Here is a 22,642-nt window from a genome sequence, read left to right as displayed (position 1 = left end):
CAGGGTTGTCTCACCTGCTTGTTACCCTTTGAATGAGTAATATGGGTGACATTCTGCGTATCTAATCACGTCTGCCATGTTACGCTTAAGAGCTTAAGACTGAAACCTCCTTCGTCCTGGAAGCTAAAAATCCCCCATTGCTGAAGGGCAGGTCTTTGGTAGTAATCCAGTAGCGTGGGTTTTATAAGGGCCTGAGAGACCAGCATTGCAATTCCTGAATATTTCTGCAAGTTACAGTTATATTGCGCTGAACTCCAAAGTCAGGTTATAATAATGTTTATTCACATTTCATTTTTATTCCTCTGGGTAAGAATGCGTTAGTAATTTCCCTTTTCTTTGGCAATGCACTTATTTTTTTCCAGTCCGCTCGTCTACTTCAGAGTGCTGTTCAGACTACATTTAGACTCCAGCTCAGGACCAGTCTGTTCAAACCGTCTTATACCTGCAAATCTTTTATAGATAACCTGTCTGTACATTTCGTACACAAGCCTGCCTTATGTTTTTCTCTGATTAACCATGTCAGCTTTTTTTGGGGTGAAAGGTCAACATTGTATTTGTGCCATCAAAAAATAAAATGACACAACTCATCGGAAGTCAGCCGAAATATGTTGGAAATATTATCATACAATTTTAATATTCTTCAGTGTTTCAGCAGCATTTTAGGTGCATACCTGAGAACTAAACTGTAATGAGCAAATGCACAAGTTTACTAAAGGAACTCCTCCCAATATTTTGCTTTGTCTTTCATTTAGCTATTATTATTATTATTTACAATATATTTCATTTGTCTGTGGCTGCTTTTGTTATTTTAGCTATAAAGATGTTGAGTCTCCATGGTGGGGAGAGCTGGAGAAACTTTATCTGAAAGGACATTAGCAGTAAATGCACACCATCGGGCAGTATATAGTTGCTGAAATCTAACTCTGGAAATTCAGCCAAAGGCAACAAAACCAGTAAATCTCCTTCACATATAAGTGATTTGTCATAGAGCAGAAGACTGCTCCTCTGCCAGAAGATAGCCTGGGTTCAATAAACTGAATGTGCAGGAGCAGCGTGCGTCAGGCTTTTACTGAGATACACGCCCCGAGCGAGGATTCAGACCCTTCAGGATTCAGGACTTACCGAACTCTAAGGTGGAATCTGATTTTCAGGGATTTACGAGATTATCAGTTCCACATTGATCCAGATGTTATCAAATATTTTTTATCTTGGTTACTGCCAAGCAATTTCAGTAAAAATCAGTTGGATAACACTAAGGTCTTCACTACAACATTTGTCCAGTGTTCTATGCTGTAACACTCTTTCGCTCCACACACACACAGACACTACACACACACGCATGAATGCTCGCACACACCTACACGTACACATTCACATGCAAATGTGCCCTCAGTGTTCATAGGTTTAATACTGTACTACACATAAATCAGACAGAGAATACAACCTGCAACTGAATGGTTTATCTGCAGTGTTCAGAGCCAAATGCAGAGAAGGCTGCTTTAACTGCAGAGATGCTCTGCTGGCCTCAGAACAGAGAGACTCCTCCTTTCCAAACAGACAGAAACGCTATGAAATCAATAACAAATGTGCCGGAGTACAGACCACACTGGTGCAGTGCAGACCTGAAGCCCAAATTAGATTACACAGGCCACATCAAACCCACAAGCGTTTCCATAGCAGCCAGTTATGTGTGGGTTGAGCCAACCTGTCTGGCCTTCTTGCTCTGAGCCCACGGCAGACTTTCTGAAACTCGCAGTTCACACAGAGCGCATGCTCCAAACCCACCAGCCTGAGCCCGTCTCTGCCTGCCTCACCCCTGCAGCCAGCCCGGGACCCTGTGTGACCGGGAGGGCTGCATTTACCCCTCAGAGTGTTTGAGAATGTTTTTTTTTTTCTTCTTCAAAATTCCAAAGCCAGTGCTCTAGAACCCCACTGCTTTCAGTTACCAGCAGCGATTGTGACATCATCAGCATTAGAATGCTCAGTTAAGAATGTTATATGGCAGTGTTACGGGAAACCTGCCTGTGGGAGGAGGGTAATAACAAAGCAACCTGCAAACTTCCCAGAATGACACTAAGGTAAACCTGCCAATGATGCTTCTCAGAATGACACTAAGGTAAACCTGCCAATGATGCTTCTCAGAATGACACTAAGGTAAACCTGCCAATGATGCTTCTCAGAATGACACGAAGGTAATTAGCCAATGATGCTTCCCAGAATGATGTTTAGAGCTGATTGATGGGAAGGTTCCCTACCACCCCCCCCACCCCCTCTCCTGAGCTGTTGTGACACACTGTCATGTTTGCTCTATTGATGAAAGCCAGATGAATCCAAAACTTTGATTTGACAACACACTCTGAAACTGGGAGCTTACTTTACTCTAATACTTTTAGACTCTGGGGACCGATGATTGGTTTGCTTATCATTTCAACAGCTGTGCTACCATAAAAATAAAAAAACTAAGGCTCCATAAAAATCTGAAAATTTATTGCGTCATATGGTGGTCACAAGTACATAGTTCAAAAAAGTATTTGGTTAAATGTTAGTGTATCATTAAATAGGTCTGGCAGTAAAACCAGCTAACGTCTTATGTATTTTCCCTGAAATGAAATCTATAAAAATATACTGAAATCCTATAATTGGATAACTATATGTATCTGAGAGATGAACGCACTGCTATATAAGTAACTCGATTAACTTAAAGCTAAAACGACCTAATTAGGATAAAAGACCAAGCACACAGCGAGCATCACGCAATCTGCAGTCTATATGTGTTCAGAATTTGTATTATGGTTCTTGGGCGGCTGTCTTGCACAACAGCGTTAGTGATGTTGCATCTGAATGCACGGGTCTGGAGAATGACTCCAATTAATCAGGTAAATGCACTTGTGCTTCTTCTGCATTTAATCACTCTGGATAGCAACATTTGCTAAATGAATGTAATGTACTGTAATGGACCAGTTATTTAAGGAAAGAGAACTGGCTAATGTAGCTAATCACATTCATGTAATTAATGTTGTACTTCCTGTTAGTATTGTTGTTATCCCCAGTTATTTGCACTAGAGATCTGTATATGTGAATCGTGTAGCTATAGCGTAGCATAGCTTCTGGATGCTGTGTGGGTTTTGGGCCGAAGTAGAGGGCCTAAGACTTAGGCTGCATCACATAGTTAAAGCCACTATAATCTAAAACCGATATAAAGGACAGCAGCAGTGAACTGTAGCATGAGCGACTCAGCATGAATTTAAATTTAACTGCCAGATTTTCACCCACCAACCACAAATTTCAGTGGCTGTGGAGCTGAACCCCAAATTATCAATGTTAGCAATTCCCACTCATCGCAGCTTCTAGTGTGCACATAACCACGTGTGTATGATAAACGCAGCATTGCACGACAGTTAAGCCTCTCATCTGTTGGTTCTGTCTTTGATGACCCACCTGATGACTCAGTGACACATTCACCTTCAGAGCTGTAAAGCCCAAAATAATGCAAAACAAAGGAAAGCCATGAATTCAAAATTCCGATGAAACAAATGGAACCGGTTTGTTTCAAACTAAATATGGAGCGCTCCTGAATACAAGCATGTGATTATTTGTGAATGAATGGTGTAGTTCACACACTTAAACTCCGGCTAACTGAAGAAGCTGAAAAAGCCCGGGCAGGGTGGCAGGGTTGGTTTAGAGGAATTGTTGTGGTTAGCACAGTCTAGAGATGTGGTGAAGTCTGAAAATGTGGTAGAGTCTCTAAATCTGTATCTCATTCAGAGGCTGTAGAGACATCTTGATGATTGACACAGCAGTGAATTGACTGGTGAACATCAGAATTTGCTGAAAAGCTGTTGTCTTTACAAAGCTAACGGAAAGTGACTGGGGAGGCAGGGCGGGGGGGGCGGATGGGCAGCAACCAAAAAAGAAAACCTTGTGCCATTCGGCATTTGAACTTGCCATTTGAAAAGAACAGTCATTGACTCATGTGAAAAAACAAATGACTGGATAAAGTTTTTTTTTTTTTAAAATCTTAGTAGGGTCTTTTTCCAGTTATATAAATAAGGAGGTCATACCGGTCCATTTGGCAGCCCGTGTGTAATCCACCGTCTGTATTCTGGGAAGCTGTCAAATCCTTTAAGTAAACCTTTCTGCTTATAAAATGAGTGCCGCACACTCCTCAGCTTTTAAGGAATCGCACAGCTGCAGAACTGCAAGGGGCGTCCCACAGACGGCGCGGGCGCATTCCCCGGCTCCCCGGCCCGGGCCGCAAATGGTATTCTCATTAAGGTAATAGGGGTCAAAGGTCAGCCATACATCTGGTCCCTCTACCTCCAGATTGAACTCTTCGAGCGTGATTAGGGGGACGAGAGGAGAGGAGAGCGTCGGGCCTCCAGTGCGGCTCCTAAACCGGCACGTTTGTGGTAAAAATGAGCCCATAATTCAGCTGAACATCATGTGTGTTAAGTGCAGTGAAACTATTCATTTCATAGCCAAATCTTCTGATTCAAGCTCAAAATGAAGCCATGCTTTAAAATGGCTTCGCACTTCACCTCCCTTGAACAGATAAATTAAAGTGTCTCATGCTTTAAGCTCTCCCACTATATATATATATATATATTCCATGAAATGGAATGCCATAGCACAGCACGTAGCAATATCTATTTAAGTTAGCTTTTATGTTTGTTTATGTGATGTTTTGGAAGGTGTGGTGTGTATGTGACTCCGATGTCCTGTAGAACTTAAAGTTTTCAATTGTATTTTTCTTTTATGACAAATATAATCATAAGATCTCGTCTTGGGTCTCAGGGAAAGCATGTTTATTGAGAAAAATTGGAGCCACGTGTTTCCTATAAATACTAAATTTTTACATGGCCAACTTTCATGTCAAGAATTTTTAGTCAAACGTTTAACTTTCCTGTTGAATGTTAATGCACGGATAATAGAAATGTGCTGAGAGAGTGCAGAAATGCGCAGAAATGCGCAGAAATGTGCAGAGATAATAAAAATGAGCAGGGAAAACAGAAATGTGTGGAGTGTCAGCACTCTCTCTCTCCCTCCCTCCCTCTCTCTCTCCCTCTCTCTCTCTCCCTCCCTCTCTGTCTCTCTCTCCCTCCCTCTCTCTCTCTCTCCCTTGCTCCATCTCTCCCTCCCTCCCTCCCTCTCCCTCTCTCCCTCTCTCCATCTCTCTCCCTCCCTCCCTCTCTCTCCTTCTTCTCTCTCTCTCCCTCCCTCTCTCCATCTCTCTCTCCCTCCCTCCCTCTCTCTCCCTCTCTCCATCTCTCTCTCTGTCTCTCCCTCCTTCCCTCTCTCTGTCTTTTTCTCTATTTCCTTCTCTCGCTCTCCTTCCTCCCTCTCTCCCTCCCTCTCTTCATCTCTCTCCCTCCCTCCCTCTCTCTATTTCCTTCTCTCTCTCTCCTTCCTCTCTCTCTCTCTCTCCGTCTCACCCTCTGTCTCTCTCTCCCTCTCTCTCTCCCAGGGAGGGCCGCAGGGTCCACTCATACGTCTGACTTTAATTACACTGGAACAGATTAGTCTGTTTCCTTGGCTGAGAGGGGTTGAGGGGACGTCTTCCTGAGGCTCTCCTGACAGTTATAGGGCCCAGTGACATACGAGCCAGAGGTGCCGAGTCTTCAAAAGGAAAGTGGGGAGTGGAGGGGGTGGGGAAGAGGATGGTGTCTCACAGAAAAGACGCCCCGTCTCAGATGTGTGTGTAAACTCTCTCTCCTAATCTCTCCCCATCTCTCTGGCATTCTCTCTCCCACTTTCTCTTCCCCTCTCTCCTCCTTTCCCTCCTTCTCTCTCCTCCCCTCTATCTCTCTCTCCCTCTTTTCCATCTTGCTTTCCCTCCCGTCCTGCTCCTCTCTCAGAGACACACGTGCTGTGTTAATGAGGAGTGTCCTGACCCTTTGCGCGAGATGTCCGGTGTATTTACACGTGCGAGATGGCCGTTCACACGACGTGCCAGGACTTCGGTGCGGCTGCTCGTCCCGGCCGAGCCCAGGAACACAGACTAAAATAAGCTCTGAGGAAACACGAGCTGGAAATCCCAAACATAACAGATTATGATAAACATGTCAGCTCTATTTACGCACAAATAAAAAGGCTGTGAATTGAAACCGAAGCCATTGCAATGCTGAGAACGCATCCCTAAGATGGCGATGGAAAACCTGTAGCAAAGAGGAGGAAACTGCAAAGAATTATGGGAATTCTAAAGCTATGAACTCTTTCAGTTTAAAAAATAAAATAAATAAGGCATCCAACATGGGGCTGAACATTTTCAATTCCCATTCCAATCTGGAATGGCCAACTGCAGCCACGCTCATGCTGTGAACCCCACTGTCAATTCTGGAAAGTCTAGACATCCAAAGTTCTCCTCTAAGTGTAACCATCCAAGGTTCTCCTCTAAGTGTAATCACCCAAGGTTCTCCTCTAAGTCTAGACATCCAAAGTTCTCCTCTAAGTGTAATCATCCAAGGTTCTCCTCTAAGTGTAGACATCCAAGGTTCTCCTCTAACTGTAGACATCCAAGGTTCTCCTCTAAGTGTAGACATCCATGGTTCTCCCCTAAGTGTAGACATCCAGGGTTCTCCTCTAAGTGTAGACATCCTAAGTGCAGACATCCAGGGTTCTCCTCTTAAGTGTAGACATCCAAGGTTCTCCTCTAAGTGTAGACATCCTAAATGCAGACATCCAGGGTTCTCCTCTTAAGTGTAGACATCCAGGGTTCTCCTCTAAGTGTAGACATCCAGGGTTCTCCTCTTAAGTGCAGACATCCATGGCTCCATAGACTACAGCCAAGCTCACACAGAGCAGAGTCAGAGGAAGACTTTCATGTGTGGCTTTCGCGTGCAGACCACAGGCACCCGATCGACCAGCGGGGGTCACTAAACTACTGAACCCTCCCATACCCTGGGCGATGCAATCGCCCCACATTGGGTACCCTGCCCTATGGAGCTAGCAGCCACAGCCAGCAATGCCAGGGTTTGGATTCGATCCCAGGCCGTGAAGCTAATCCATGCGGCACAGCATGGTGCCTTAACCGAATGAGCCGCACAGCAGCCCATGGCTCGTACACTTTAAATTTGGCGCTAATTACTGCACTGATTAACCCAGCTTCTGCTGCTCTTGCCGTGGTCTGAAACATCACGAGTGGCTGTGTTGGCTGTCTCATCTCCTCATCTGATTGAGCGAACCGATCACCTCACATTTCTAGAGTAAGCTGGGAAACTGAGATTGCTGAATATTCTTCTTTTTTTTTTTTTGTTTGGTCAGTGAAAGCTGTTCAGTGCATGTGTTTAAAGATGACCCCTGAGCGACGCGATGACACATTTGGATCCAGTTTGATTGACAGCACCCACCTATCAGCTCACTTTCAGTGAGATCATGAGATTTGTTACAAAGAGGATTAGACTCTTATGCAAGGCTGGAGTCGACTAACAGCGTTCGACCGCAGCTCGTCCATTCTTCTCTGGGGCAAACAGGTGGTTAAAGTCTCTCTCTCTTTCTCTCTTTCTGTCTCCCTTTCTCTTTCTCAGTGCTCATCTTTCAGATACACAAACACACACCTCTTTTGTAAAATTCTACCTCAGTGTTCCAGAGGTCTGTGTCCAGAGCTGCACTTCATCACCGAGCACCACGTCCATAAGCACCGCGTCGAGCCACGTGTTTTGAAACGGAGCCCGTTTTAAGATGTCGAAATGTCGCTTGGAAACACGCTTTTGGAAATTCTGCATGTTTGCAATTAAAAATGAAACAAGGGAACTAATGAAGGGCTTTCAGTGCCAACTGCATTAGGACTCAAAACATATCATTTGCCATGAGCAGTGCTTTGTACGGCGCACACTAATACATGTTTAATTGCAGGCCTTTGCTTGTAATTTATAAAAACCGAAACGGCATTCAATTGTGAAACCGCTTTCAAATACAAATGACCGTAGGAGACGATCTGTTTTCATTTATCTGTCATGTCCATGTACAGAGAAAACATGCTCTCTAATCTTGGATAATAGTCATATTAAAATGGCTTGTGTGTCTTTTATTACTGGTTGGAGCTCAGAGGTAAATAAGGGTTGAAAGAGAGTAAATATGCCGGAGAGCTCGGCTTCCTCCCCAGCCCCGTCCGCCTCCAGCTCCCACCGAACGCTGCTTGTGTCTGGTCGTGTCATTACAGTCGAGCACCAAACAGAACACATCAGACCTGCCATCCGAGCCCAGCCAAGCCTCAGACTGGCCCATCATCACACCCACTCCCCAGTTACGCAACACACCGCTGTAATCTACAACACTTTAAAGGGTACCTTTGAGCGCTTCGGAAAACAAAAACATTTCCCTCACCGCAACCTTTTGAAAGTAATCTGCGTTGGGCGGACATGTTTGTGTTTATCCGTGATATTTTCGAGGGGGCCCTTTGAAAATGATGTTTTTGATCAGTGCATTTCTTGTTCTCTGTTTTTAAGGAAACTCAATAAAATGGACTTGAGTGCCGTATTTACATAAGAATTTGATAAACGGGATTGCAGATGGCCACCAGAGGCATCGTTTCAAAGGGGGGGTCAGGATGTGCTCTGGTCTGGGGTTTACCCCCCAAACATTAGCACATCCAATAAACAGGACTCTCCATAAGGCCATGCATGGATCGTTAGCATCTCTGTAAGTTTCAGAGGAATCAGGTGGAGGTTCCTTAGTGCACACCTGTAAAAAGCAGTAGTGTGGTAACCCAGGGAACAGGAAGCGTGCACTTAGGCCTGTGTTAGTGTTAGGGTGCAGTTAGGGCTGTGGCCATAAACTGTGACATATGTACTGTGAGCCCCTGAATTCCTGGCAGTTCTGGCAGTGCCTGATTCCTCAAACACAGGCACTCAGTTCTGCAGCCTCGTCCTGACACCGGCTAACGGGCTGTGGCTTTGAAAGGGCGAGCCTTAGCGAGAGTCCTCTGCAATTCTAATGAAACAGCGGCAGATTGAACCGTTTCCAAATGGGGTGAGAGAGGAGAAGATGGCCGCTGGCCTGACCCCTGTTTGACAGACGGCCCCAAAAACCTGACAACCTGACCGAGGAACTCCTGTTCTGGAGCTGAGCCCTAATCCGTTAACCTCAATCAGGGTCATCAAGGTCAAATGATGCTTATTAACAATTGCTGATGGTTGTTGGTTAAAGGTTGAAGGAGGCTTCCAACAATTTGCATGTACGCTGTGTTCAGAATGTAGTGTAGTGACCACATGGCTGAGAAGACTCTTAATAGAGGTGGTCCATGCCCACTTGACTGTGACTGTAGCGTTATGAAGAGGACACACTGGAATTTCTCAGAATTTCAGTTACAGATTGTTTTATGGTTATTTTTTGGTTTTGGATGAAACTAGGATTGAAAGCCTGTGTCGTGGGTCAATAACCATTCAGCAAGTGGATCATGGCTTTTGGATGTCTCAAAAGTTAAAAACAAATGAATAAAAGTTTGACATGCACTATATATGAGTCTCAAATACTGCTAAATCTAGTTATGCTGAACTATTTGTAAATGTAGTTCACAGATTCTTTAATTCTGAAGAAAAATACTTTTTTACTGTATCAAATATCAGAGTATTCCTGGCGTAGGTGCAGTTTTTTAATCTGTTTTTTTTTTTTTTTTTTTTTGGTTTTAGTTGTGTTCCTACATCGCTACATCGGCCCAAACCCTGAGTGGTTTGTCTGTCGGTATGGAGCTGAAGGCCGTGTGACAGGCTGACACTGAGCAGAGCCACTCTGAAAGGAAGACGGACAATGCCGGCGGGATTGGGTTTCACACGCAGCGAAGACAAGCCTGCTGGGAGAGGAAGGCAGGACACCGGGTCAGACCATCAAAGCACACAAAGGGGTCCACTTAAAAACACTCTTTACCTGGGAGGTATCTGGGTGCTGCATGATTTTAGACTTTCATTGCTCCACTGTAAACCTTTCCTGCACAGTAAGGAGCTGCTGGTGACTGTCTCTACGTATCAAGCGGTAACGTGATTTTACTGGTGACTTATTCTTTAAAGATACAAAATAAAATTAAATATAAAAATAAGAAAATTTCCCCTGATGGACGGCAGAGCAGACTAGTATTGAGCGAGTTCTGTTTGAAACCATTTGAATGAAAACGGTGCTGATCTGTCAGAGGTTTCAACCCTGCAGTTGTCGTGGCAATTTGTCATTTCTGATGACATGTCATTTTGACATTATGAATGCTTCATTGAAATCACGTCCTGTTTTAGTTAACTTTTTTGGGGGGGGCGGGGGGCAGCTTCTTAACTTCAGGGTGATCCAATCAGGGCTTTATACATTTCTCTTTTGAAGTTTATCAGAATTTCATGGGATGTCCAAGATTTGCGGATGCGTGTGTGAATGGGCGCGTGCACACACACACACACACACACACACACACACACACTCTGCGCAAGTACATTTGTGCAAGAGCACAGCACACATAGCACACACACCATGCAGGCACATTACACACACACACACACACCATGCAGGCACATTACACACAGACGCACACATGCGCACACAGTGGCCTAATTTACTGTGATGAGAACAGTAGGACAGGCTCTATGTATTGTGGGGAGGCGCGTGTCCCCCCAGATCACCCCAGGATGGAGGGTTCGGTCTGAGCCCACTCTTAACGTCAGGGTCCTGAAAGCAGATCCGCGCTGACACATGACATGCTCAGCGGAGATGGCCTGCAGGACTCTGTCAGATATCTGACAGGCATGGAGCCTTCAGCAGCTGCAGAGGAATCTCAGCCTCCTTCACTATTCATTCACACATGTGCAGAAAGAGCCAGCAGGACACCCGTGAGGTCACAAATGTCTGACTAGAATGTTCATAACTGAGCATTCTAGTGCTGATGTAACAATCACTGCTGGTAATTGAATACAATGGAGTTCTAGAACACTGACAACATTCCAATAAACAGACTCTTAAAAGGGTTAAGGCTATATAATATATATCTATTGTGTGTACCGTGCTGTATATTTAGCTATTTGGGACATAGGGGAGGGCATAAAGGGGTTTAACAATAATTCTAAAGTGTTTGATAAGTAATCTAGTAATAAGAATATGAGTCTAAACATCATCGGATACTACATGCATCAATAAATCATGGACTGAATTCTGACCAAAGTAAGCAAATGTATTTCCTCTTTTCTTCTTCCCCATCTGGAATATTGGCAATTCAAATTATTTTATCTAATTGGAAATTAGAACACAGTGCACACGGCAGTTTGCTCTCTGTGGTAATCCCTTTTGGGTTCTGTGGTGCCCCTTAGAGCTCACATTTACCAAGCTGGTTTCTACGGAGCTGGTTTAAAGATGGCCGGAGCTAAAGGAAGTTATTTGGGAAGTGGGTGGCGGCTGGGACAGGGGTAGGGGTGACTTATTCACCCTGCTATCATTTGATTAGCCTGTCACGGGCCCCCGGATGTGGACTGTCCGATCTGACGGAGTACAGAGGCACACCGTCCCGGACGCTGGCGTGTTCGACACAAACGCATCAAACTGGCCTTTTAATTAGCCGTGTGGTTAGAGCCCGCCTCTGCAGTCTGAGCCGGCGCAGACTGGGCCCATGCACTGGCACATCAAAGGTCCAGAGGTTAAGGACCTTAATAGTCTACAATTTGGTGGGCGGGGCAACCTCTGGTCATGTGATCCCCTCGTTCCTGTGTAATTGCACAGGACAAGACCGCATCTTAATAAGACGAGACATGTTCCCGACTGGTTTCTGCATTTCTATCCACCATCTCACTGGGGCACAATAAAAGGTGACAGAAATCTACAAATCAAATTCACACTGGAAACAACAGCATTAAGTTATACTGCTGTATTATATACTGCACAGATGAATCCATGTTAGAAAAAGGGATTTTTTGAAAAGGATATATTTGTTAACCACTTGCTGATATTTCAAAAATTAACAGAATTGTTTTGAATTGGATATTTAAGATATTTGCCCCTCTGTCCGATTACTTAGAACACTGTCAGGATTCTTTACAATCCAAACACCGCCATCCTTTACCATCCAAACATCGCCATCCTTTACAATCCAAACACCGCCATCCTTTACAATCCAAACACCGCCATCCTTTTCAATCCAAACATTGCCATCCTTTACCATCCAAACATCGCCATCCTTTACAATCCAAACATCACCATCCTTTACAATCCAAACACCACTATCCTTTACAATCCAACCATCGCCATCCTTTACAATCCAAACACCACCATCCTTTACAATCCAAACACCACCATCCTTTACAATCCAAACACCACCATCCTTTACAATCCAAGCATCACCATCCTTTACAATCCAAACATCGCCATCCTTTACCATCCAAACATCGCCATCCTTTACAATCCAAGCATCACCATCCTTTACAATCCAAACATCACCATCCTTTACAATCCAAACACCACCATCCTTTACAATCCAAACATCGCCATCCTTTGCCATCCAAACACCACCATCCTTTACAATCCAAACACCGCCATCCTTTACAATCCAAACATCGCAGTGACATTTGTGTTGTTTATAAGCTCTCATGTCTGCCGAAACTAGTAAGAACAACTCCGATAGATCTATAAATCAAATACAAACACTGTATCCAAGCATTTTTTGTTGGAATAATTTAAGATTACAAGCAACAGTTAAAGGAGGAGAAGAGAGGTAGATTAGGGGGAAGGTGCAGGTGAAGCCACTGTCGCCTGCGATACGCACATAGAGCCCAGTCTGACAGGGTGAAGCAGCAGGGTTCTGCTCACAGCGAGCTGTCTCTATTTTACTTACGGGATGTCAACATAGCATAAAACTTTTATTCACACTATTCATCAGTTATTCAAGTTTTATGGAGCTGAGGTCACTGAATGTGCCGCTGGCCCCTGAGAGAGGAGTCTGTTTGAGTCAAATCTGCCATGATTAATGTTCAGGTTCTCTGACATGGTGTAGGAGGCAAATAATGTTCAGATACTCTGAAATACTGTAGGATACATATTCAGTATGAAGATTAATGTTCAGATAACCTAAAGAATGTACTAGGTCACACAGTACAGATGAAGTCTCTCTCCGTACAGTTTTAAACAGTGACATCACGTGTTGTAAAGAAAAGAAAAACACTTTTTGAGGCCAAAGTTTCAGGACTGAATTTTGAAATTTGTAATAATAATTTTTAAAAAAGCTTGAAATTGCACTGAAAGAGTCTCTGATATCAGAATTAATAAATTAATATGTTGCTTATTGTGAACTTCTGAGAGAGGAAGAGAACACTACTGCTACCTGGTGGGCAAACTTTTAAAATAATGTAATGACCTTTTGATCTAAATGGACATAGCAATATCAAGAATTCAAAGCTTTCTATAAAAAAAATACGTAATTATCGCAAAGTAATTTCAGCCTTTCAGTAATTTCAGTGCACACTGAGGCTGATTCAGTACTGAATGGGACTTCTCTGAGATTCTCTGCGTAGCTGCCTGAAACACTGTACCTATTACAACCATTAGTCCACATGCTAAAGGTAATTCTCGGAACTAATAACAGCTACATTGCAATCGACAAAAAATTCTGACACACATTTTGTTGAATCTTTGCTCTGCCATAGAAGTGACAAGCAGTAAAAAAGTAAAATAAAAAAGGAGATATTTTAAATCAAAGTTTCTTGCACCAGACTAAGCACTGCACAAACAGCTCTTTTTTTGGGTTTGTTTGGAAGTTTGAATTAATTGTGTTCTGGTTGTTTGTCAGCGTTGGGGACGAAAGGATCTGCTCACAGACGTTCCTGCAGTCGTGTCTGCCTGCGCTCGCAGCGTGTGGAGTTCCTGCAGTCATGTCTGCTCACGCTCGCAGCATCTGGAGTGCGCACATGGACTCCATGTGTTCTCCCGGGCAGCACTGCCTGCCCAACGCAGCGCGCGTACAGAAAGGTGAGGCATGGGTGCCACGGTAACCAGGTGTGGGGCAGCGGGGGCGCTCTGTAAGGGGCACTGGTGTGAGGGTGGGGGGTCCCCAAACAGAATGAGCACTGAACCCCTGGAATTATGCTTCTAAACCTCATGACCACAAAAACCCTGAAGGTGAAGTAACTTGTGAGAGTGCGAGCATCAGATTTGCCCTCGAGCCATAAGATCAGGGATCACTTCAATGAATTATCATTATGACGCTGCTGTTGTTATTGTTATATACAAGTCTGTTCAGCCCCAAGTTTCAGATGTTTGTGTATTTAAAGCCTGTTTTGGTCATTTTTAAAGTGATTTAAATCAGAGGAAAGCCTCTCAATGCCAGGATCAAATTGATTCCAGCATTATCCGTTATGAAAAACAGCTCAGAGGCTAAAGAAAAACATTCTGCTTCTCCCGAACTGGAGCCAGAGCTCACGCAAACGGGCAGAAACTCTGAGCACGCTCACTGCTGCGTACGTTCATACCGGCGAAGGTTCTGCTTCCCCCGGGAGGGTACAGACAGCGACGGGGTCTGACAAAAACCAGAGGCACCTCACCCCACACAAAAACACCCATAGACAAGAGATAAATGCAGTGAAAACGTTTAGAGCGCTTTTTTGTTTTTGGTTATTTTCGGCGTAGCTAGCGTTAGCGCCTGCGGTACTCACTGAACGGGTCGTCCTTGCTCTTGGTGCCGTTGACCCTCCCGCTCCTGTCAATCCTGAGGAAGAACTTCTGGAAGGAGAAGAGCTTCCTGCGGCGCACGTCGCCCTGGAGATGGTTGTAGCTGCGCACGTGCCTCCCCACCACGGCGGAGGCGTTGCCGTTGGCGACGCGGGGCGAGCGCATGGCGGGGTGGCGGGGGTCCCGGGCGGCGGCGGAGGCGGCGGCGGCGGCGGGGGGGGGCAGGGACCAGAGGAGCAGCGGCAGCAGGAGGCACAGGTAGGAGAGCCGGGTCCAGGAGCCCTGCCTCACTGTCCGAGCGCGCATGGTCCCGGCGCGGGGGGGGCGGGCGGGGAACCGGGGCTCAGGGGCATGCTGGACAGGGCGGCGGGCGCGGCCCTGGGGTTCCGTAGCGACCGTGGCGACCGTGGCGACCGTCGCCGTCGCCGCTGCTGCTGCTGCTGCTACTCGCTCCCCAGCCGGTTCCGCTCCTGGCGTCCCAGACCAGGAATGCGTCAACATCCATAACTCAGCGAGCCTCCGCTGGGGTGGGCTGGTGCTCCACACGGCCCCCCTGCCCCGCGCCCGCTCCCCCGCTCCCCCGCTCCAGCACCTCCTCAAAAAAACACACACCCCGGGATGGGACCGGGGAGAGAAGCAGCGCAGAATCCTGGCCGAAGGGTGGAGAAAAAGTCTGGTAATCCTGGCTGTAGTCTGTCCTGCTGGAGTCTGCCCCGCTGTAGTCTGTCCTGCCGGAGTCTGCCCTGCTGGAGTCTGTCCTGCTGAAGAGTCGCTGTGGGGTGCTGCTGGTGCTGTGCTGGTGCTGCGCTGGTCTGCGCTGGTCTGCGCTGGTCTGGACTGCGTTCTGTGTTAGAGCTTCCCTCCGCTCTGTGTTAGAGTTCCTCTGCGTTCTCTGCTCTTCTCTCCGAGCGAGCGCGTGTGGTAGCGCTGGTCTGGTCTCCGCTCTGTGTTAGAGTTCCCCTGCGCTCTGTGTTAGAGTTCCCCTGTGCTCTCTGCTCTTCTCTCCGAGCGAGCGCGTGTGGTAGCGCTGGTCTTTAAGCTGCTCTGTGCTCTAGAGCCACTGGAGCTGTGATACTCTTCTCACCTTATTTATCCTGCCTGGGGCCCCAGATGTGATCTCTTTAGCTAATTGCCAGTCTATGAAGACCAGTTGGCTTTGAAGATCTATGTGGGATTGTGTGCGTGTGTGTGTGTGTGCGCGTGTGTGTGCGAGAGTTTTTTTTTTGCTGCCCCTCCTGCCCTTTCTGTCTCCCTCCCTATCTCACACCCCAACCCCACCCTCCCACACCCCTCCCCCTCTACACCCCAAACCCCACCCTCCCCCTCTACATCCCAACCCCCACAAGTCATACACAACAGGTTAGATGGGAGTGAATAATGTTTGGGAGAGGTAGCTCTCTCTTTCTCCAGCACTCTCTCCCTCACTCTCTCTCTCCCTCTTTTGCTCCTACTCTCCCCCTCCTTTCCCCTCTCTCTCTCCCTCTCTCACTCACTCTGCCTCTCTCCCCTCCCTCTTTCTCTCTCTTTCTCCTGCTCTCCCTCCCTCTCCCTCCCTCTATCCCTCTCTCTCTCTCTCTCTCTCTCTGTCTCTCTCTCTTCTCTCTCTCCACCCCCCCTCTCTCCTCCCTCTCTCTCTCTCTCCAGTTGGCAGGGCAGTCCTAGGCAGACGATGCGGGGTGTTTTGGTATGTGAGGGGTATCAGAGACACCTGGTGATCGTTGCTATTTCGTTTCCTTAAATTCATGACCTTTCTTTTTCATTTATCCCTCTCTCTGTATTCTTTCTTTTCTCGTTCTTTTTATTTACTTCAGAACAAGTTACGCTGCAGCTCATTATTACCTGCTTGATGTGTGAACATGAAATAAAAATCCCTGTAAAAAACAACACACATACACACACACTCACACACATTCACACATAACACAACACAAAAATACACACACTCACGCACACCACACTGCACAAACACAAACCATAAAGTTGAAAAAGTGTTCCACTACCAACAGCAACAAAAAGAACCTCACAAAAATTGTACCACCACAACAGAGACCCGACACCACGTCCCACCCCCAATGATTCGTAAACTCAACCACCCCCTCCTCTCTCTCAATGCAATACACACACACACACACACTCTCCCACATGCTCATTCACACACATATACACACTCAATCATATGCACTCAGACAAACACACACATGTGAACACATCCATACAGGCATACACACACACACACATACACCAACACAGACATACGGACACACAAACACACACATGTGAACACATTCATACAGGCATACACACACACACACACACACACACACACCAACACAGACATACAGACACACAAACACACGCACGCGCACGCGCACACACACACACACACACACACACACACACATACACACACACACACATACACCAACACAGACAGACAGACACAAAAACACACACACAACACGATGCTTAGTCATGAGTCATTTAATCAGGGGCAGGAAAGTGGAGGGTAGTAGAGGGGTAGGAGGGGGCAGTAAGGGGATTTGGGGTGGTACAGGGGTAGGTGGGCAGTAGAGAGACAGCGGGGCAGTAGAGGGGTAGGAGGAGGCATTAGAGGGGTGGGAAGGGGCACTAGAAGGGTATTGGGTGCAGGAGGGGGTAGCGGCGCAGTAGAAGGGTATTGGGGGCAGGAGACAGGCATGGGGGCGAGGGGGGGGGTTTCTAAATTTTTACGTGTGAGAGATTATACCCATGAAATACAGCCCTGCTCTCAGGCCTGCTGTCTCTGTGCTTTCATTTCCTTTTCACATTGTCAGACGGAATCCGAATCTCCGCTCATTTCCCCCCATGTTACCTGTCCCACAGACAACTTTTATTTTGTGGGGTGGGATGGCCCGTTTCGGCTGGTTTTAACCACTGCCAGGTTATGTCTTGTTTTTCATGCTTGGAGCGCATTTTTCTGTTGGATCCTGTGGGAGATGTTCGTGCGTACGGTCACTGTGGAACGAATGGAACAAACGGGCTGTCAAGGATGAAGTCGGCCATTTTAATCACAGAAAGCACCCCCAGAGTACGTGACACCCTTCCCACAATCCTCCTCTAAGCAGGAGTTATGCTCTTTCCCCCTTTTCCCCCATTTTGGAATACCCAATCATATTAATGGGCACTCACTGCTGGAACCGGTGCTATCGGTTTGGGAGAGCACAGCATGAGCACGTGATTACCTCAGAAGCGTGCCGTGACCAACATGGCTTCTCAGCACACCACAGTTTGTAGGCTGGGCTCGCAAAGAGATGCACTGGAGGGAAACAGCTCACACGCTGCCTAACAGGCAGACTTGCAGGCACCTGGCCAAGCAGCAGGGGGCACTAGAGAGCGATGAGATGTGGATCCCTACCGTCTGACCCCTCCCTAACGTTGCCCTGAGGGGCTAGCGTCTGCAGTGGGCACCGGCCCAGTCGGGATCCGATCCTGGACAGTGGGGCCTTGACCCGATGAGTCATCCAGCAGCCTGCACCGGTCAGTGTTGATCTTCTCTTAACCCTTTACCGTGTAACAAATGTGTGGTTAGAACGTTTTTAACTGAACATTCCAATGCTGCTGTAACAACCACTACTGCTGACTGAAACTAATCGAGTTCTAGAACATCGACTTAGAATTTTGAAAACATTCCAGAAGACTCTTTTTACTCTTCGAAGGGTTAAGGACTGCCATCTGCCCCAGGACCTGTGTGATTCGCCTGTCCCGTTGGTTCTGCCTGTCACTGAGCCTTGCCAAAATTCCCAACCGGGGGGGGGGGGGGAACCATAAGAGGCTGGCTTGAGCTGAGAGGGGAGGGGGTGGGACAGCTGGAGGAGGTGGGTGAGTGAGAACATCTGCTGCGGTCCGTAAGCCTGAGAATCGTGTTGATTTCATTAGTGCAGAGCAAGGGAACCCTTAACCCTCCTCAGAGCTGAGGTACACCGAACCTCTGGATGTCCGCTTCTGTGACATTTAACACGTCTCCCTGTGCCCACAGAGGAACTGCAGGACACCTGTATGTGCCTGCCACCTCCGACCGCGAAATCCGACTGCGTTCTGCTATGATGGAGACGTCCCGCATGCTCTGTCAAACCCAGATAGGTTACCTGAGCTCACTGGCCAGGACCAGTCCTCCATGAGTTAGCAAAACGCCTCCATCTGCTGCCGCACAACCACATTATGACCCGCTTCCTGTGTTAGGCACTTCCTGCCAACAAGGGGAGCACAATGCTTGGGGACTCATTTTAAAAGCATCTTACCATCCCCCCAGCTGGTACAGAACCAGGGAAAGCAGCTTTTAGGTACTCTGGACTAAAAAGCTGAAATGGTCTGTAGAGCAAACTTGGTCTGGTTATGTTAAGACCATTCTCAAATTTGAATGCTTAAGTTAATAATATTATAACTGAGGAGTGAATGTGCTTTTAATCTGATTGCCCAATGTATATAGCTGCATTACTGAGCTGTGACCTTCTCACCTTTTCATGTAATCTTGTCTTTGTGATTGTATGTACACGTCAGGTCCCTCTTAGAAAGAGACACGGGCCTCAGTTGGGTTTTCCTGGCAAAGCAAAGCTGATTGGTTCCTTCTCAGAGGTTTTGAGTCTGTCTACAGCTGATGGGAAGTGGTGCTAAGGTAAGGACTAGCATTTATATTTCCTTCTATACTGTAGTAGCTCTACCAACATGGCCACACGAGCACATAAACGATCCACACAAACAAGCTCTCTGCTGTACATTTCATAAGCCTATGAAGTGCCCAGCCGTTGTGCTCTCTCACGTTGATTCAGGATTTCAGATTCTCGATATTGCGCGTTTGCGTCGAATCCTAATCACACTCAGATGTCCGAATGAAGTCTTCCTTGAGGAAAACACTTTTCGCCGCACAAGAAAACAATTTGCTGAATGTTTTGATGAAGTGGATATTCTGTTTCTTCTCAGCGCCATTTCAGAGACAGTGTTGTGCTGCAGGATGTGTCCGGGCATGTAGGCGGTTGTGACTGATTATATTTATTTTTCCTTTTATTGACCCAACTGTGGAACTGCTATTGGTGTGTGACCAAAATCCTACTCTTAGTGTGTGACCAAAATTCTACTCTTAGTGTGTGACCAACATTCTACTCTTAGTGTGTGACCAAAATCCTACTCTTAGTGTGTGACCAAAAGGCAATAAACTGACACTGGCAAATAAGACTGTTCTGTTTTCAGGTACATTCTAAAATTAAATGTCTGCTGTTATTTTATGTATGTTTTCCTTAGTACAGTAAATTGATCAAATCAATGGTGCTATTAACTGTATTTGCTGGAGTAATTTCTGGAGTAATGTACAATACATTGTGTGGGTCCTGCCATCCATACTTGTATCTAAATAATGCATCACTTTTTTTTGGATGAATAAATTACGAAAGACTTTTTCTGTAAAGACATTAGTCTCAGCAATATCTTATTTAATATATTTAATTTACAGTGTCCCCAAATGCTACTAATTTTCTGACAGCAGCAACAGTAAAACTTTGCCTTGCATTCTGGGTAAAGAAGCAGTGCGGAAAAGCGAATCTCTTAAATACTGATGTTGCATTGTGTTGTTAGAGGCTTAATATGTCCAGGTTCCAGGACAACCACAGGCACATTTCATGAGACCCTGCATTGTTTTTGTTTTGTATTTTAGGATTTGGATGAGAACGGAGGAGCTTGGAGTTGGGCACAGGTGAGGGTTTCCTTCCTCACAGGTGAGGGTTTCCTTACTCTTTTGGTCCCCATCAGTTCTGCCCTGTTGACTTGGGTCTCTGGTTTTGCTTATTTTGTTTTTTTTACTCTGTACTGAAAAAGGGTTATTTCTGTTCAGCTTGTAACTGATGCTCATTGACTTATTTTATTATAACAAACTTAGTCATAATGCTACCTATACAGAGGCAATAGCCTCCATTTTGTGAGTCGGGAAGCAGCAAATCAAAAGGAATAGTGTGTTTATGCATTTCACACAATTGAAAGTCAGGCTTATGTATTTATTTATTTATTACAGGAGACACACTTTTGAAATTCTGAGTATGTTTTGCAGACTTTTCCGTTCTGATGTTTATGCAAAGGCGTGAGGACTGACAGTAATTATTGATTAAAGATTGTAAATCATGTCCTCTTGTGTTATCTTAATTAAAAATGGACATTTTGTTACTGTTATTGGCAAGCATTTTAAAACCCTTGTAATCTCCTAAAAGCAGCAACCAGTTGACAGATTATTCAATTAGATAAACAATATGATAGGTCTCCCTCCCGAGATGTTTATAGAAAATGTTTGAAGCTTAAGAGAGAATTAAACTAAGTACAGAAATCGAAAGCCAGCTAATCAGGATGAAGTCATAATTCCATGAACAGGGCAAAAAAACAAAACACTGGAAACTTCTGGCTCAGCTGTTGCATCATCCTAAAGTTCATGATTGTTCTGTCTCTTACAGAGTCAGGGTTAGTCACATCGGACCAGGGTTATATTAAACAAAAACTAAACCGGCATACTCCAGTAGACCCCAAAGGAATAGAAGATTTATTTTAAAATAGGGTGGTCTCATCAATGCATTTAGGGAAATCATTCAGGACAGATCTGACTTTCACAAAAAGAATCTGAACTTTCTCCCGTTGGGCAGTATGTGTGTTTTTATCTGGCCTGCTTCACTGTTAGTGAATAAAGATAAGGACCACCTGGAACGTAACTCAAAGCTTCAAATCTCCCTGCTTAATGCTGACGTTAAGATCCTGGCACAGGTTCAGGCACGTGGATTTGAATCCATTATTCCTACTGTTTTTCTTGGACAAACAGGATTTATTATATTTATTATGGAATTTATTTTCCAACTTTAGGTGCCTATTAGCATATTATTTAAGCAGCTTCCTCAAAGCCCAATGTTCATGTCTTCAGAAGGCCTTGGATTGGGTACCATAGCCGGCTCCCTGCTTATTCCTTGCTGCAGTGCTAACAAATGTGACCCTCTTTGATTACTTCTTGTTACAATACAACTGATTACTTCTCGTTACATTATGTTTGATTACTTCCTGTTACATTACGTTTGATAACTTCCTGTCACATTACATTTTATTACTTCCTGTTACATTTGATTACTTCCTGTCACATTACATTTGATTACTTCCTGTTACATTACGTTTGATTACTTCCTGTTACATTACGTTTGATTACTTCCTGTTACATTCCGTTTGATTACTTCCTGTTACATTACGTTTGCTTACTTCCCGTTACATTCCGTTTGATTACTTCCTGTTACATTACGTTTGCTTACTTCCCGTTACATTCCGTTTGATTACTTCCTGTTACATTCCGTTAGATTACTTCCCGCTCCCCAGGAGAATGGCGGTGGAGCCCCGCTCAGTATTTGCCCCTCTCAGACGCTGAAATTCGCGGCTGGCGGAGAGTGTGAGGTTTTATTCAGGAGGGTGTGAAGCAGCGGAGCTTCCTTCGTGTAGACGATCCCCTCTGAGGCAACTGACTGCACAGTGTTTTTATTTCCATCTGGTAGATCTGTTTAAATTTACAGACCTCAGTCTTTAATTTGATCAGTTAAACTTATACAGTGTGTAATTATTGCAATATAGCACAATAAGAACTATGTGAACATGAAACTTTTATTCTTCATGGCAAGCATACCTATTTCTGACATCATGTGACTGAAGAGGGTAAATAATTTCTCAAAACCGGGAAAGTGTCTAATTAAGAGAAATGAACAGCTTGTTAAATTTCTGGCATTGCCGTTGCGGTTAGAAGGAAAGCCACCATACCCACACAGGGCTCCCAGGACTGAGTTTGAGAGCCACCAACATAAAGTATATTTTAAAAATTATATATTATATGACCTCTATCAAAGCTGTAACTTCAGTTATGAGAGGCCGGAGAAGCGACAAGGTGCTTTTCAAGGAAGGGAAAACAAAACAAAACAAAACAACTTACAGCAACATTTGTGGAAAAAAAAAGAGAGAAAGAAATGGCAACGTGAGACAGCCGCAGGGT

At 45.4% G+C, this 22,642-nt stretch overlaps 1 protein-coding gene across 1 annotated transcript in view; it reads right to left on the bottom strand.

Moving 5' to 3' along the window:
* Window positions 1-15,837, bottom strand: part of fgf10a (fibroblast growth factor 10a) — a 27,728-nt gene extending 11,891 nt beyond the window's left edge. Inside the window, exon 1 of the mRNA XM_035390186.1 lies at window positions 14,601-15,837. Coding sequence (XP_035246077.1) covers window positions 14,601-15,117 — 517 coding nt within the window. The 5' untranslated portion in view covers window positions 15,118-15,837. The remainder of the gene's footprint in view (window positions 1-14,600) is intronic.
* Between the last annotated feature and the right edge of the window lie 6,805 nt (window positions 15,838-22,642).

The sequence above is a fragment of the Anguilla anguilla genome, chromosome 14 (genome assembly GCF_013347855.1).
Source record: "Anguilla anguilla isolate fAngAng1 chromosome 14, fAngAng1.pri, whole genome shotgun sequence".
NCBI lineage: Eukaryota > Metazoa > Chordata > Actinopteri > Anguilliformes > Anguillidae > Anguilla > Anguilla anguilla.
Note: the sequence above shows the minus strand (reverse complement) of the source record. Positions and strands in the feature narration are given on the sequence as shown.